This window comes from Perca fluviatilis, chromosome 15 (genome assembly GCF_010015445.1).
Source record: "Perca fluviatilis chromosome 15, GENO_Pfluv_1.0, whole genome shotgun sequence".
In the NCBI taxonomy this organism is placed as follows: domain Eukaryota; kingdom Metazoa; phylum Chordata; class Actinopteri; order Perciformes; family Percidae; genus Perca; species Perca fluviatilis.
The window spans coordinates 35430582-35448602 of NC_053126.1; the positions used below are offsets into that span (position 1 = coordinate 35430582).

General features: G+C 38.4%; 1 protein-coding gene across 1 annotated transcript; it reads left to right on the top strand.

Annotated features, from left to right (window-relative positions):
- The first annotated feature begins 665 nt into the window (after nt 1–665).
- Nucleotides 666–1578, top strand: LOC120575320 (putative nuclease HARBI1). Its single transcript, XM_039826036.1, has 3 exons — nt 666–759; nt 1030–1141; nt 1238–1578. The coding sequence occupies exons 1-3, from the start codon at nt 691–693 to the stop codon at nt 1576–1578; spliced, it is 522 nt and encodes a 173-aa protein (XP_039681970.1). The 5' UTR covers nt 666–690.
- The last annotated feature ends 16443 nt before the right edge of the window (nt 1579–18021 follow it).

Genomic DNA, 18021 nt, shown 5'->3' on the forward strand with positions numbered 1-18021 from the left:
TGAGATATGCCTTCAATGTACACTGTATGCTAACTGTAACACAAATGTATTAATCATTATTTTTCTTTCTTCCCCCAGCTCCAAGAAGATGACACAGCTCAAAATAAGAATTAGGTATATTCTCGTAAAGTCAAGTGAGCCATGACATATGAGCTCTTATTGTGAGCACACAGGACGGTGGCTAAGGTTTTTTTTATTTTCCCAGCAATCAGTACAACCAAGTCATCGTTATAAGGCATCGCCCTCTTTTGCCCACCCCCCCCAGCACCAGGTGTGGCCACTAGCCTATATGAAGGCCCAAAATTGTGTGTTCCTTTCTGCTCTGACAATGACATGCCCATTCTTGCGAGATGTGGTGGATGAAGAAGCACTTGTGCTGAGGAGAGCCTTCAGGCGAGAAAGGGTCTTCAGGGACCGGTTGGACCCACTGGCCTTCCCTGATGACCATCTATATGAAAGATACAGGTTTTCTGCAGATGGCATCAGGTATCTATGCAGACTACTGGGTCACAGGATTAAGCACCGCACTGCACGGAGCCATGCATTGAAGTGTGGAGCAAATGGTTTGTGTGGCCTTGCGCTTTTTGCTAGTGGAGCCTTCCTGTACTCAGTGGGGGATGCAGAACAGCTGAACAAGGCCACATTTGCGCACAATAGTAAGTGTGTGTCTGGCTATCAAAGCATTAGCAGATGTCTTCATCTCCTTCCCTGGCCACAGAAGACTCTGTGACATCAAAGAGGAGTTCTATAGGATTGCAGGTAAGAGGATCTACAAATTACAGGACAACTGTTAACACATAGTAGGATACTCATTACTTTGTGTGACAGGTTTCCCCAATGTCATGGACTGCACACACAAGGATAAAAGCCCCCTCAGGTGCCCATGAGGCCAATTTTGTGAATAGGAAATCCTTTCACAGCATTAATGTTCAGGTGAACATAACTTTTTGATATTGTCCATTGACGAACACTCTGCATTGCCAGTGATGTGCATTGATTGGTGTAATATTCCTCATCTTATGATTTCAGATGGTCTGCAATGCTGACTGTGTGATCAGCAATGTTGTGGCAAAATGGCCTGGCTCAGTCCATGACTCCAGAATCTTTCGGGCCTCTGAAATCTATCAGTGCCTATCACAAGGTTACGCCACACAACCCCCTATTTATAACCATCATGGCTGTGTCAAGAATATCACTGTGTTTATGAGGTAGTAATGATGAGATTTTGTGTTGACAGGTGAATTCTCTGGTGTGTTGCTGGGAGACAGGGGGTATGGCTGCCAGCCTTTTCTCCTGACACCTTTCACAGACCCCCAGGAAGCACAGCAGGCCTACAACCATGCCCATGCCAGGACCAGGGCCAGAGTTGAAATGACCTTTGGCCTCCTGAAGGCACGCTTTCACTGCCTTCACAAATTAAGGGTCAGCCCTGTTAGGGCATGTGATATTACTGTGGCTTGTGCTGTCCTCCACAATGTGGCCTGCCTGAGGAAGGAGAGGGGGGCCCCAGAGTGCCACCAGCCATGGACTGGGACAATCCGCGCAATCTTCCGTGTAGCGACAGTGGTCGGCTGCTGAGGGACCAATATGTGTTGAATTATTTTTAGTTAGTATGTGTGCTTTCAATTTTGGTAAAATATGTCCTGCGGTGGCAGAGGAATTTGGTTTTTTTTGGGTTCGTTTCTTTACGAATTTGGCCTCTTATGATGTTTGTGCAGTATACTGTGTGTAATACAAGGCTGCAGGGAGGCTACTGCATCCATTCATTTGTCTGTTCAGTTGATGTGTATGGATTTGTCCTGCATTTATTTTAGTGTGCAGACATGCAGGGTGTGTTATATACAGACCTTTGAATGTGTATGTATCATTTTGTATAATATGCTTTGATTCTGTGCTTTCCATCTTGTAGAGTCACTGTGACTTCAGTTTCGAAAGGAGCTGATGGTTTACCTGCTTTGTTTTGTCCTTATTCAATAAAGGAACATAATGTTACACAATGTGTTTTTATATTCATATGGAATGTGTATTTGTGTATTTGTTTATATGACAGAGTACTAGGGCCACACTGAAGAAAAAGGATAAAGTCATACATTTATGAGGCTGGTTCTTTCTGCAGAAAAGCTACATATTCTTTTTACAGTTTTGATACTTATGACAATGTGATACTTAATATTCTGGCACATCAGCATGTCTTTGTTTATGAAACCATACTGAAGTACAATTTCACGAAATGCCCCACATCTGTCATTTTAGCAACTGTCCTCCTTTAAAACAACTGGTTACAATAGTATGACTTGTCTTTTTTTTCCCTCTGTGGCCCTAATATTCTATCATTTTATATATAGTCTTATAGTCTATGGGAAACTGTAAATTATCTAATGATAGCAACATCATCTAAAAATCATTATTTATCCAAAATCATTGAAATTAATGATCACAAACGTTTAAATAATGACAGTGGGTCTAGTTATATGTGATAACAATGTATAGTGAGCAGTGAAATAACTATTGGTTTCCATTTGTGGTGACTGCTGACTGACATTAGGGATGGGATTAAATAGATCCTGGAATTTAGCCTGGTCTGGAGCAGGCTAGCTCCACAGAATAAATCTCCATGGTAATTTATACCATAACATATCCTCCTGCCCCCTATCCAGCTTTAGTGCAACCGGATTACGGATCAATTGAGCTAGGATCACCAAGATATCCTGGCTTAATCCCTTATCCTAGTTTTGTGCAACAGGCCCCAGGCCACCGTACTTTTCATGTGTGAGCCTAACATTGTTGTTCCACGTACCCCACGTTCCACTTGCTGGTCAGTGTATTTTGTCTGGAAGTGTTGTACTGGTGTTACACAAATAAATGGTGTTAACACAAATAAAGTTTTCAAGTTTTCAATATTGAGTATTGTTTTTACAGTTATTTCTAATTACTAAAGATAATTAATCTTTAAATTGCATTCTCAATTTGTTCTCTTATTTCTCAAATATACCTCAGATATCATTCTCATATATAGCTTCAGTAAGACATTAAAGAGAAATAATCAAGAGATGGAAGAGACATTGGACACACAATAATAAGATCTCTTTTAATACTCATACTTCTCAGATTTGTCTCATAAAAGTCTCAGATTCATCTCATGTCATTCTCTTTAATTCTTCAAATAACCAAGACATAATTGAGATCAGGGGTATACAATTATGAGATCTCCTCTGTTTATCCCACTTCTCAAGTATTGCTCAAATGGTTTTCTCAATTCAACCTCCTTTGTCTTACTGGTGTCTTGTCTCTTTTTAGCTTATGTCTTGCTCCTAAGGGACCCTTAGGAGAAGTAACTCAGAAACAAATGATCACAGAATGATATGAATATGATAAGCTAAAATTGATCTCAAGAGATGAGATTGAACAACAGATGAGCAACACATTTTTCCTATGGGATGATATATTTGACAGAAAAGAAAAAAAAGAAAATTTATTTAACAAACTCAAAAGAAAAATAAATCAAAAGGGCAATTATTCGATAAGAATGTTTATAAAAGAAGCCAGTTTCCCTGCATTCTTGTTATTAATCAATAGTAAAGATTTATAGAAAAGTTTCAACTCATTCCTCCAATGAGTGATATTAGGATTTATGTTGAAAAAACATTTGTGTATGAAATGTTTACTTAACAGAATTACATTGTTAATGCCAAAATCATTATGATCATTGCGAAAAATACCAAATTTTATATCATTAATTGAAAGATTCATTATCTGAATTCCTTTAGATACAAGTTATTGAATAAGGTCCAGCCAAAATCTTTGAACAACTTCACACAAACAGAAAAGATGATCCAAGTCTTCGGGTTCATTTTCACAAAAGCTACAGTTTCCTACATCCATTTTAAATCTCTGTTTTAAGAAATCATTAGTCGGATAAATCCTTTTTAAAATTTAAATTGCATTTCTTTAACCTTTGGCGGGAGAGGAAATTTTAAGTATTTACATCTGATTTTTTTTATTGTATCCTTACCGAAGTCTTTGAGAATATAATCTCTTATCTTAGCTAGCAGCTAACGGCTATCAGCTAGCAGGGAAAGCTAGCTACCGGCAGGATCGAGACAGGGACCAGGGTAGGTGAATTTAAACAATGTCTGGTTGAAAAGGCATCTTGTTGACATGTAAGGGCCCTTTTCATGTGGCACAGACATATTAATTGCATTTTGTGTCTGTTAAGAGGCACAAAGGCACTCTAAAACTTGCCACGAGCACTGCCGTTTTAGCTCAGGGGACGCTTGTAGTACGTAGCTGCAGCTTCTCTGTGTTACCTGCACTGATTCGGGTCGGGTTTTTTCCTATCTACTCGCGTAGCTATAGCGATCAAGATTAACGTAAAAATTGGCCGGAATTCTCCTTTAAGGAAGGAATGATTTTTGAGTGTATTATATCCTGCTTAATCATAGCTACAAGTGATACTGGGAGAGCTTTCACAATCTGTTTAAACTTCTTTTGGGTACATCCGATTTGAAATTTGTCACAGAATTCAACATGTTGTAAAATATTACCTTCCACATCCATAAAGTGAGGAATTGCCAAGACATCTTTAGAAAACCATTCTGGAATAAAAAACGACTTTCTATTTATCAATATATATCTATTATTCCAAATAGGTGTATTGTGTGGTGTGAAATTATGTTTGAATATTAGTTTCCAATACAGAAGGACCTGTTGGTGAAAATCTGACATTTTTATAGCAAGTTTCTTAACATCAAAATCACATTTTAGAAGAAAACCAATACCGCCTACTTTTTCAAAAATCCAATTGGGAATATATGACCACAGTAAATTTTGATTTTGCATATAGCTTTTCAACCATCTAACTTTCAACATTCCATTCATACAGTCAAAATCTATTGCTTTACCACCTCCATCCTCATAATCTCTAATTAAATCCTGCTTGGCAATATAATGACATTTATTCCACCAAATGAAATCAAGATTTAGTTTGTTAATAGTTTTAACTATTTGAGGAGCTATTGGGAGGGAGTAAGATGTATATATTAATCTAGATAAACTGTCCATTTTAGTCAACAATATTCTGCCAAAAATGGAAAGATCTCTTTGTAGCCATCTATTTAGATATGATTTACAATTATCAACATTATGTATTATGTTTCGCTTGTCAGAGATTGTTTTATCTTTAGTCACCACAATACCCAAGTATTTAACTTCTTTTTTAACCTTTATGTTATGTAATGATTACATGGATTGGTCTTTTAAAGGCAATAATTCACATTTATTTAAGTTTAACTTAAGTCCAGAGGCTTTTGAGAAAATATTAATAGCTTGTAATGCTATGGGAATTTGGAGCTCATTTTTAAGGAATAATGTATCGTCAGCCAACTGACTTATAATTATTTGTTTACCCATCACATTCAAACCTTCTATGACACTATTCTTGATTAAAATAGACATCTCTGCAACCATTATAAACAATAAAGGAGAGCTTCCACAACCTTGCCTTATTCCTCTACCAATATTAAATCTTTTACAAGTACCATGTCCCAGAGATACACAGCTATTTATACCAGAATAGAGCATATGTATAGTATCTTTAAATTTGTCGCCAAAACAAAAATAATGGAGTGTTTTTAAGATAAATTCATGTTCAACAGCCTTATAAAAATCCAGAAAGAGAATAAAACCATCAGCATCAATTACATCACTATAGTCTAATAAATCCATAACCAGTCTGATGTTATTATGGATAACTTCCTTTCATAAAGCCTGACTGTGTTTCACTTATTATGTCTGCTATCCCTATTTTAAGTCTAGTAGCAATGGATCCTGAAAATATTTTATAATCTGTGTTTAATAATGTAATCGGTCTTAAATTGTCTAATTGCCGTTTGTCTTTCCCCGGCTTTGGAATCAAAGTGATTACCCCGTTTCATGCTAGTCATCAATTCTTTCTTAACTATACATTCTTTTAGTGCTTCAAACAATATGCCCCTCAAATCTTCCCAAAAATATTTAAAGAAGTTAACTGTAAGGCCATCTGATCCCGGGGATTTATTTGAACCCATTTTCTTAAGAGCTGCGTCTAGGTCATCAATTTTAAGTTCAGCATCACATATCGTTTTAAAGGATACATCAATCTGGGGGATTAGTGGACCAAGGTTTTGAAAGAGATTATCGCAGTCTACTTTCGAGAACTGAGACGAATATAATTTAGAATAAAACATGTAGACTTCATTTTCTATGATTTTAGGATCTTTCCTATCTTCACCATTAACTAAAAGACTAGAGATGCAATTTTTTTTTGTCGGGATTTTTCTAGATTGAAAAAAAATAAGAGTTCTTTTCCCCTGATTCAATCCACCTTGCTCTCGATCTCACGAACGCTCCCTTTGCTTTGTACAAATAACGTTGATCTAATTTGTTTTGCAACTCAACTAGTTTGCTTTTTTCTTCAGAAGTTAAGTTGGTGTTGCTACAACATGTATGTATTTCTTGTAATAATTTGCTTTCCACCTCTATTTTTTTTGGCAAGTACTTTACTAAACTGAATACTTACTTCTGTAATTCTGAATTTGATAAATTCCCATTTGTTACTATGACCAATAATCATGTCATCATTTTGGATTTCAGAAATTGTTTCTCGGATTTTACTGCAATAGTCTTCATTTTGTAATAATTTGGCATTCAATTTCCAAAAGCTTTCAAAAGATTAGTTCTATAAAACGATGATCTGATAAAGGTGCATTTGACATAGTTATCTTTGTAACAAGGCTCCTTATACTGTCAGTACCCAACCAATAATCAATCCTAGATTTAGAGCTTCCATTTGGTCTAAACCAAGAAAAATCTGTAATACTTGGATATATAAGTCTCCAAATGTCACTAACATTATTATCAGCCATAAAGTTATTAATTAAGATATTATATTGAGGTTTTCCAACCCTCGCTGTCCACCTATCAAGCCATCTGGGGTCATGTTCCAATCTCCTCCACATAAAATATAATCTGTAGGATATCGAACTTTAAGCTCAGAAATCACCTTTGTTATATTAAATAACATTGACTTATTTTGGTTATCATTATTATATCCATAAACATTAATCAATATTAAGAAAGAACCTTCAATTTTCACCACAGCTGTCAACCAATGTCCTTCTGTGTCGGTCCGATGTGTGATAACTTCTCCTGGAAAGTTATTAAAACAGATCGCTACTCCTCCGGATCTTGAAGAGCCATGGCTGAACAGGATTTTTCCGCCCCATTAGTTCAACCAGAACGATACATCAGCTTCTGAGGAATGAGTTTCTTGTAGAAAAAAGCAATGAGATTTTTGCCCTTTACAAAATAAAAACAATGCTTTTCGTTTAATAAGTTCTTTCAAGCCCCTAATATTTAAAGAACCGAAAGAGATTTTTATATTAAGCATGAACTAACAAAACAAGTAAGGAAAAATCAAAAGAGAAAGATAATGTTATGTTATACGATACTTATTGCTATGCAACTAGATAAGAAAATGCAACTTATTAGAGCTCTCAAACCGCTCATAGGATCTCCACCTTTAAAGACTTAACCTGGAAAAGATTGTAAATTGTTGTCCTCAATACGATGTCCATCAAAGTACACATACGGCCCCCAGAAAAAGGATCCACTTTCCGGCCCAAAAGGGTATCATCCTGAAAAAGGCAGTACGAACTCCAAAATTGTATCATCCTGAAGAGGTCTGTAGATCTTTGTCCTCCACACGACGACCATCAATGTACGCGTACCCGAACCCCGGAAAAAGGCTCACTTCCCTGCCTTTCTTGCTTGGTCAACCAGCGTCAATAAACGCTCTCTTGCCTCCAAATCCTCTTTGAGTAACATCTCCGCAAAACTGATACCTTCCATCTTGCAAATTGGCGAGTCTTTGGTTTTCAGCCAAACTTCGTCCTTCACATGTCTCAATGCAAACAAGATAATGACTTGCCTTGTGCGGTTATCCTCTCGTTTGCCAAGTCTGTGAACAACATCCACCGCACGCTCCATGTCTGCTGCATAATCAGGGGCAATTTTCTTCAGAATGGGAATGATGGTTGCTCTGAGGTTTTCGTCCTTTTTTTCCTTTAATCCCCTCACTCGAAGACATGGTCTCATGCTGTATCGTTTCTGTTCCATCACTTTCTTCTTCAATTCTTTATTTTCCTCCCGTAAGAGGTTATTAGCCCTCTCCACTTCCAACACTTTCTTTTTGACCTCCTTTAATTCTTCAGAGTTGAATTGCACGGTCTTGGATAAGCTAACAATCATGGCATGCCCAACTCCAAAATTGCTTCCAAAATATCGTTATTTGAAGCTTGGAGATGACCACACTCAGAGTTTGGCTTAGCTTTGTTTTCTTTTGAAGTCTTACTTGGAGTTGGCGGCGTCGAATCTTGTCCGCGTTCCCTCTTTGATTGTGGAGTTACATCCATTGCACAGTAGTTATGCTCACCATCCTTTGGCTTTTCTGTTATTGTAAGATTTGATGAGGTCGGCGGTTGTAGTATAGCTGGTTTAAGAATTTGCTGATTATTCATCGTTTCAATTCGGGTAGAGTAACTTAGTTAAATCATAAAAAACTGCGGCCTTAAAGAGAGCTCTCAAAAACACGACTGCCTACTCCGCCGCCATCTTGGTAGCCCCGCTTCTTGGAGGGTATATCCCATATCTTCTTGACTTGCTAATTTTCGCCATTCTCAACTTCTCGTTCGTTTTGGTTTAGGATGCGGAAAGTAGTGGGGCGTGTTTTTGTCATAGGTTTTTGCCGGTGTTTGCACTACACAGATAGCCAATTCCTTTGTTTAGGATTGTAACTACCCGCGAAAGCATCAGTTCCCCATATTAAAAAGTTCATTGGCTATACAAAACGTCAGTCATCGGCACAACCGGTTGCAATTGGCACAAAATAAAAGGGCGTGCACCTTCTTTCACCGTCGGCACTCGTTGGCTATTCTAGGCTCTAGACGAGACCAGGAAGGTCTTATTGGTTCAAATGAGGTGTCAATCTAAAGGTCAGAGTGCAGGGGCCATTTTGATAGCAGATACCGGTGTTATGTGCCCTCTGGTTTTTCCACCTACTGGTTTCCGAGCCAGTCCAGATACCGTGTAAATACCGGTTTGTGACAAGCTGCTGATTTAACTTTAGCAAAAACTTTACTATCAGCTACACTCAGTGCTGAAAACGCCTCAAGTGCTTTCCCGGTCAGTGCACATTGCAACAACATAATCATATCCAAATCTGACCAAGCCTTAGCTCCCGCAATACGCTCAAATAGAATAAAGTACGTATCCGGATCTGACTCATCAAATTTAGGCAACAAACAAAGATTCCGTGACACATCAAACTGTGGTACTCCTTCTGGCCTATTAACATTTTGTAATCGCGCTATTTCTAACTGCAACCGCAACAACTCCCTCTGCTGCTCAAAAGTCAAGGAAGGGCTAGCCCCCTCACCACTAGTAGACTGTCCCCAAAGAACACCTTCCTCTCTAAGACCCTGCTGTAATCTAGCCTCAATGGTCTCTTTAAATTTTTTATCAGCAATCTCAATCTGATAATGGTCAGCAATTTCAATTAACTGCTCCTTAGTACACAACTCTAACGCTAACTCTGAAGGAGCCTGAACAAAACTACTCACAATGGAAGACATTTTCCTCAACCAATATAACTATTACAAATGCTGAGAAAAAAAAATAAAAATACACAACTCACCCGCTGCCAGTCTGGGTTTAAGGACAGGAGCCACACTCCACTATCCTCCAAAACAACTAACTAACTAGCCCCTGGTCTTCGTGCAGTCACATGTGGTGGGATTTTATGCACACAAAACCAGCGGAGTGGAAAAGACAACCAGAACCTGGTGGCCCCTCCCACATCCCTGGTGGTGCTCCCGAGCCGATGTAGGGAAAAGGAAAAGGGAAGCTCTACCCACGTTCGCTGCCACCTAAAACAAAAACACCATGAGCCTCCTATGGACACTTGCTGATAAGCCTAAACAGGAGAGGACTCCCACCTAAACAAAACCCAGAACAGGCCCAGAGTGAATTGCTAACCAATTTAGCTATAAAGCTAACTGAATAAGAGGAACACATGGCTCTCAATGCTCTCTCCAATAATATTGGCCATACCAAAGCATCCCCTCAAACAAAAGTTTGGCAATCTAAACAAAACTAACAAAACTACTAACCCAAATAAACTACAAAACAAATAAGCCAAACAAGTAAACAAAACAAATCAATAAGGCAAAACCAGTCTAAACAAAACTTAAATCAACAATTGACAATTGTCAAAGTAAACTAAAACACTAAAGCAAGACTAAAGTATAATTAAATTTAGCTTAAAGACGAGCCCCCACTTGTCACAAACCGGCTCATGGCCTGTGGCAAATAAATGAGGGGACACCAACAACAGGTATAGGCCAATCAAAAGATATTTTATTATAAATCAAAACTAGTAACTTTAAATAAAGAAAAATGAATGGGGTGTGAGAATGTCATAATGTAAGGTGTATGCAAAGTGCATGGATGAATGAATCTGTATAGGTGTAAATGACTGAATGAAAACTAAGTAGAACTATAAAGGAACAAACCAAACCAAGTCATACCTGGAGGACCAGAGAGAGAGAACAAAGTGATTAGAGGCAACTTAAATACCTGAGCGCAGGTGGCTCCAATCTACTAACGACCCTCCTCTGCCTGCAGGAGGAACCTCCCCTGCACAGCAGAGGCGGGGTCGTAACACCTAGCAACCTACCCACGTCAACAGATTCGCTACATATTCATAAACATTTTACTGGCCTTTGCATGTCGCAACTCAAATAAAAACTATACTGAACTGAAAATCTGAGCCTTACATTACTTATTATTTATGAAACAAAGCGATATTTCAATTGACATGGCTTAAATGCCTACATCTACGTTTCCAATGGCCTACAACATTATGTTTACGACCCTAGCCTACTATAACATTGTACAGCGGGAAAAATGTGTCTTGAAAGTAATTAGGATGATCCTTGTCGCGCTGGATTCAAACCTCCCTCAGCAAAAATAAAAACATAAGAGTCCACTTCACTGTCCACTACACTATCACATTTATCACACCAGCTTCCAGGACATGACTTTGTTTTTTCTTTTCCGTCAGTAGGCCATGAATCACTGTTAATCTGAGTACTCCGAAACAACAGGTTACCTTGATTTAGGCTTAAAAACATAACTATATCATGCACTCCAACCTTCTGCTACACCTCTGAGCTATCCGTGTACAAGGATTTGTCATAAATTATAGCAGGCAGCACACGGATTCTGAAACAATGGGTCTAAAACAACTGGTTACCCTGGGCTGGAAATGTGATCTCGAAGTTCTCAAACAGCTACAATAACACGTTCCTTGGATTTATGAAAAGAAGCAATATTTCTATTGACATCGCTCACATGCCTACATCTACGTTTCCAAAGTTATACAACGCCATTATGATAGAAGACAAAATATTTTCCAAAAAATGATTTTTATTAGGGAATCCAACAATTTGTTCATTGTTACATCGCTTGTTATGATTCCTCATTATAAAAATAAGAGACAAAGAAAATAAAATAAAAACAAAAAGCAAAACACAATAAACAACAACAAAAAGAGAACAGTTCCAATTACCACCCACCCCACCCTAGGGACATAAGACATATCACACCAATGGGACAATCAGTGCTACACACTCAGCCTACTGAAACACGCCAACTTAAACTACGCTATCAAGGCAGCGGAGAAGGGAAGACCAAATCTTATCAAACTGATCCAGTCTGTTTGATAAAGAAAAACGAATTCTTTCCAGATGTAATAACCCGAACCATTTCATCCAACCACATTTTGACAGTATGGACTTTGGTGTTCTTACAAAACTTGAGTATTAATTTCTTTGCAATAAGAAGTCCATAAGACAACAATTGTTGTTGAGATTTTCGAAAGTTAATGTCATCTGAGAATCCAAATATCACCACAAGTGGATCAGGCTCTAATTCAACATGCAATATTTCTGACAGAGTTTGGAAAATATTAGTCCAGAATTGAGTTATAGTCAGCTGCAAATATGGCTTGACCCCAAAAAAATTCTAACAAAAGATTTTTCAGTGGTTTACAGTAGTATCAGATGTACCTAAAAACATACTAAAAGTTTACCAAAGTTTGACTTCAAGAAAGGCCCCATTTTCAAAATGGCGGCCGCCAGGTCCTTAAAAAGACCATTACTCCTTTGTATTCCTACTACACCATGAACACTGGTACCTTATACATGTTTTGGCCATTTAATATTCTAATTAGCATATTTGTATGATAAATAAGCACACTTTTATATATATATATATATAAAATTGTAATTATAATTATAAAATTTCTCATATCATTTTGCCTAGTGTTGGTGGTTTCTGTCCATCAGCTCCCTTCTGATGAACCTCTACCACATCAGAGCCATCTCTTAAGTTTTTACAGCAAATGTGGCAAGTTTCTTGGTTTACAACAATATGACTCATGTTCAAAGTTGGAGTGTACTTTTTCCTCAAGCTAATCCAACAATGTCATCCTCTCTTAATACACTCATATTGTTGGCCATTGTCATGTGTTAGAAATCTTTCTAATGTTCTTTTGACACCCCCATAAAATGACACTGAGCATGTGTCTGAGAATAAGACATTTGTGCTGTAATATACACTACCGTTCAAAGGTTTTAGAACACCCAATCTTTTTAGTTTTTTTATTGAAATTTGAGCAGTTCAAGTCCAATGAATAGCTTGAAATGGTCCAACGGTAAGTAGTTAACTGCTTGAGGTTAAAAAAATAAGTACTTAAAACTGAAAAATAATGTACATTTCAGAATTTTACAAAAAGGCCTTTTTCATGGAACAAGAAATGGGTTAACAACGTAAAGCTGTTCTGGAGGTTGATCAAGCTTTGAATGTTGGTGCTACCAATTCCCACAGGTGTTCCAACTTGTCTGGATTACTTACAACCCCCTCTGTTTGTATAAAAGTATTGTTGGAACACACTGTGGTACCATACCCTCGTGAGCATTGTATGAACAGTATTGTACTGCAGAAAGTAGTATGTTGCTATAAAAATGGTGGGAAAAAGAAAATTAACAATGGAAGACCATCATAACACTTAAGAATGTTGGTCTTTCCTACAGAGATATTACGAAGAAAGTCAAGGTGTCAGTGAGTACAGTATTCTTCACCATCAAAAGGCACTTAGAAACTGGGGAAACTCTGACAGGAAGAGGTCTACAGAATCAGAAGACAAGTTTCTGAGAGTCAACAGCTTGCGTGATAGGCGGCTCACAGGACAACAGCTTCAAGCACAGCTTAATAGTGGTCGTAATAAGCAAGTCTCAGTTTCACCTGTAAAGAGAAGACTTTGAGCTGCAGGTTTGATGGGTCGAGTTGCAGCAAGAAAGCCATTGCTAAGACGTCAGAGTAAGAAAAAGAGGCTTGACTGGGCCAAGAAACATCGTCAATGGACTACTGAAGACTGGAAGAAGGTGCTATGGACTGATGAATCAAAATTTGAAATCTTCGGTTCATCACGCAGGATTTTTGTACGCCATCAAGTAGGTGAAAGGATGGTTCCTCAGTGTGTGACATCAACTGTCAAACATGGAGGAGGAAGCATGATGGTCTGGGGCTGTTTTGCTGGATCCAGGGTCGGTGTGTTCAGCTGTTATACAGTGCCTTGCGAAAGTATTCGGCCCCCTTGAACTTTTCGACCTTTTGCCACATTTCAGGCTTCAAACATAAAGATATAAAACTGTAATTTTTTGTGACGAATCAACAACAAGTGGGACACAATAAGGAAGTGGAACGAAATTTATTGGATATTTCAAACTTTTTTAAGAAATAAAAAACTGAAAAATTGGGCGTGCAAAATTATTCAGCCCCTTTACTTTCAGTGCAGCAAACTCTCTCCAGAAGTTCAGTGAGGATCTCTGAATAATCCAATGTTGACCTAAATGACTAATGATGATAAATAGAATCCAGCTGTGTGTAATCAAGTCTCCGTATAAATGCACCTGCTCTGTGATAGTCTCAGAGGTCCGTGTAAAGCGCAGAGAGCATCATGAAGAACAAGGAACACACCAGGCAGGTCCGAGATACTGTTGTGGAGAAGTTTAAAGCCGGATTTGGATACAAAAAGATTTCCCAAGTTTTAACATCCCAAGGAGCACTGTGCAAGCGATAATATTGAAATGGAAGGAGTGTCAGACCACTGCAAATCTACGAAGACCCGGCCATCCCTCTAAACTTTCAGCTCATACAAGGAGAAGACTGATCAGAGATGCAGCCAAGAGGCCCATGATCACTCTGGATGAACTGCGGAGATCTACAGCTGAGGCGGGAGACTCTGTCCATAGGACAACAATCAGTCGTATACTGCACAAATCTGGCCTTTATGGAAGAGTGGCAAGAAGAAAGCCATTTCTTAAAGATATCCATAAAACGTATCGTTTAAAGTTTGCCACAAGCCACCTGGGAGACCAAACATATGGAAGAAGGTGCTCTGGTCAGATGAAACCAAAATCTAACTTTTTGGCAACAATGCAAAACGTTATGTTTGCCGTAAAAGCAACACAGCTCATCACCCTGAACACACCATCCCCACTGTCAAACATGGTGGTGGCGGCAGCATCATGGTTTGGGCCTGCTTTTCTTCAGCAGGGACAGGGAAGATGGTTAAAATTGATGGGAAGATGGATGGAGCCAAATACAGGACAATTCAGGAAGAAAACCTGATGGAGTCTGCAAAAGACCTGAGACTGGGACGGAGATTTGTCTTCCAACAAGACAATGATCCAAAACATAAAGCAAAATCTACAATGGAATGGTTCACAAATAAACATATCCAGGTGTTAGAATGGCCAAGTCAAAGTCCAGACCTGAATCCAATCGAGAATCTGTGGAAAGAACTGAAAACTGCTGTTCACAAATGCTCTCCATCCAACCTCACGGAGCTCGAGCTGTTTTGCAAGGAGGAATTGGCAAAAATTTCAGTCTCTCGATGTGCAAAACTGATAGAGACATACCCCAAGCGACTTACAGCTGTAATCGCAGCAAAAGGTGGCGCTACAAAGTATTAACTGAAGGGGGCTGAATAATTTTGCACACCCAATTTTTCAGTTTTTTGATTTGTTAAAAAGGTTTGAAATATCCAATAAATTTCGTTCCACTTCATGATTGTGTCCCACTTGTTGTTGATTCTTCACAAAAAATTACAGTTTTATATCTTTATGTTTGAGGCCTGAAATGTGGCAAAAGGTCAAAAAGTTCAAGGGGGCCGAATACTTTCGCAAGGCACTGTATCTGCCAAAGGGGGCTACTTTGATGAGTCAAAAATTTAGAATACATTTAGGTTTATAAATTGATTCCATGATTTCTTTTTTAACTTAAAGTTGTTCTATTCTTTCATTTGAGAGTACAATGAGACATTGAACTGCATGAATTTCAATTAAAACCTGGAAAAACTGGGGTGTTCTAAAACTTTTGACCGTAGTGTACTTTTTTACCCACCACACGGAGGAGGGGTGTGGTGGTGGGGGGTAAAAGTCATTTAAGTTACTTTTGGGTGGAATAACCTTAACATTGAATGTCAAGTCTGTGTTTTAGCAAAAAAAGGGTATGTGTCCAAAATTTTAGATTTAGCAATTTAGACAAGTCCAATGGATTCATAGACCCAGAAAACATGGGGTTAGACACCAAGATTACTTGGCTAGGTCAAATAATGAAGGAGTTAGGATATTTTGAGGGCTTCCTGCCCATCTTGGACGCCATCTTGAAAATTACACTTTTATAGTGGTCAAACTTTGGTAAACTTTTAGTATGTTATTAAGGACACCTAATACTACAAAAATCAGCTGAGAAACCTTTTGTTATAATTTTTTTAGGGTTAGGTGTTTTTTTTTCATATATGCAGCCGCCTATTAACTTAGAGCAAAGAGCATAACTATGCAAGAGTGTAGAAAACCAATTATTTAACCCAATAAAGGATTTGCTGCTTTTAATTTTATGACATTAAACCTTACCATGTTCGCCAATATCACCACACACCGTATTCCAACCTCATTTATCTTGCAATCACGTAACACACGGAGCTTGTTCTGAATTGGTTCGAAACAACTTGCAACGGTTGAAAACAACGTTCACCTTTCATCTTACACCATTTTCAAAACTGATCTTCTGATATCCGGGTGCATACGTGACATAGAGCCTATAGGCTACAATGAAAACAATTCAAAGGTTGGGCGCAAACTATTTTCAAATTTCTTAAACAGAACTTTGTATTGTAGGGGTTTCAAATACTTAGTTATCTTCTGTCATAAACATAACGTTGTAGGCTATTGGAAACGGAGAACCATGTCATTAGAAATATTGTTTCTTTTCATATCCAAGGTAGCCTATTTTAGCTGATTTAGAGCCTCGAGATCATATGTTTCCAGCCCAGGGTAACCAGTTGTTTTAGACCCATTGTTTCACAATCCGTGTGCCACCTGGCAGAATTTATAACAAATCCTTGCACACAGATAGCGCAGATGGTTAGAGTGCACGGTATCGTTACGTTTTTAAGCCTAAATCAAGGTAACCAGTTGTTTCAGATTATTCAGAGAAACAGTGAGTCATGTTCTGAAACTTTTTGTGATTGAAGTGATAGTGTAGTGGACAGGGCAATGGTTTGGCATGCTGTTATTTTTGCTGAGAAAGTTTTGAATCCAGCGCGACATGGATCATCCTAATTACTTTTAAAACACATTTTCCCGCTGTACAATGTTATAGTAGACTAGGGTCGTAAACATAATGTTGTAGGCTATTGGAAACGTAGATGTAGGCATTTAAGCCATGTCAATTGAAATATCGCTTTGTTTCATAAATCCAAGGAACTTGTTATTGTAGCCTAGCTGTTTGAGAGCTTAGAGGTCGCATTTCCAGCCCAGGGTAACCAGTTGTTTTAGACCCATTGTTTCAGAATCCGTGTGCTGCCTGCTATAATTTATGACAAATCCTTGCACATGGGCAGCGCAGAGGTGTAGCAGAAGATTGGGGTGCATGATATAGTTATGTTTTTAAGCCTAAATCAAGGTAACCTGTTGTTTCGGAGTACTCAGATAAACAGTGATTCATGGCCTACTGACGGAAAAGAAAAAACAAAGTCATGTCCTGGAGGCTGGTGTGATAAACGTGATAGTGTAGTGGACAGTGAAGTGGACTCTTATGTTTTTATTTTTGCTGAGGGAGGTTCGAATCCAGCGCGACAAGGATCATCCTAATTACTTTTAAGACACATTTTTCCCGCTGTACGTTATAGTAATGTAAGGCTCAGATTTGCAGTTCAGTATAGTTTTTATTTGAGTTGCGACATGCAAAGGCCAGTAAAATGTTTATGAATATGTAGCGAATCTATTGACGTGGGTAGGTTGATAGGTTTACACGGCATCTGGACAGGCTCGGAAACCAGTAGGTGGAAAAACCAGAAGGCTCATAACACTGGCAAAAAAATATATGCAAACAAGATTTACTCCAGGAAATACAGTAAAATATGAAATAACTGCCGTGAAATTTGAAATTTAAAAACAGCTGTCCGTGGATATATTTTAATGTCATAATATGTTTGGACTAAATAGTTTACGGGATTTGATCGTCTGGACCTTTGTCAATGTAACAAGACCGTTTTTGTCAGAATATTATGGATCTGTGGATTACAATGAGGCTTCAAAGGTGAGTTACCTCAATTTTGTAGTTGTTTGTTACTCAGACAGAGGCGATGATTGTACCTGCTGTTGTTATCGTGTCTTGGAATAGTTAGCATCAGTGAAATCACAAGAGTTGTAGCTTTCCAAAGATGTGTGGCATGAGTAACTACTTAAACATAGGCGTTGCATACATAGCATCAAGTGTTAAAAAGACGCAGACGGGCCGTTGGAACGCTAAGGGGTTACACAGGAAAGTTGAAAGTAACATTAAGTTACAATATAT

Excerpts from the sequence above, each read along its gene's own strand:
- LOC120575320 (XM_039826036.1), top strand. The coding sequence starts at position 691 with ATGTCTTCATCTCCTTCCCTGGCCACAGAAGACTCTGTGACATCAAAG. Across the intron at positions 760-1,029 it reads GGAGTTCTATAGGATTGCAG|ATGGTCTGCAATGCTGACTG; the intron begins GTAAGAGGATCT and ends TTATGATTTCAG. Across the intron at positions 1,142-1,237 it reads CTATCAGTGCCTATCACAAG|GTGAATTCTCTGGTGTGTTG; the intron begins GTTACGCCACAC and ends TTGTGTTGACAG.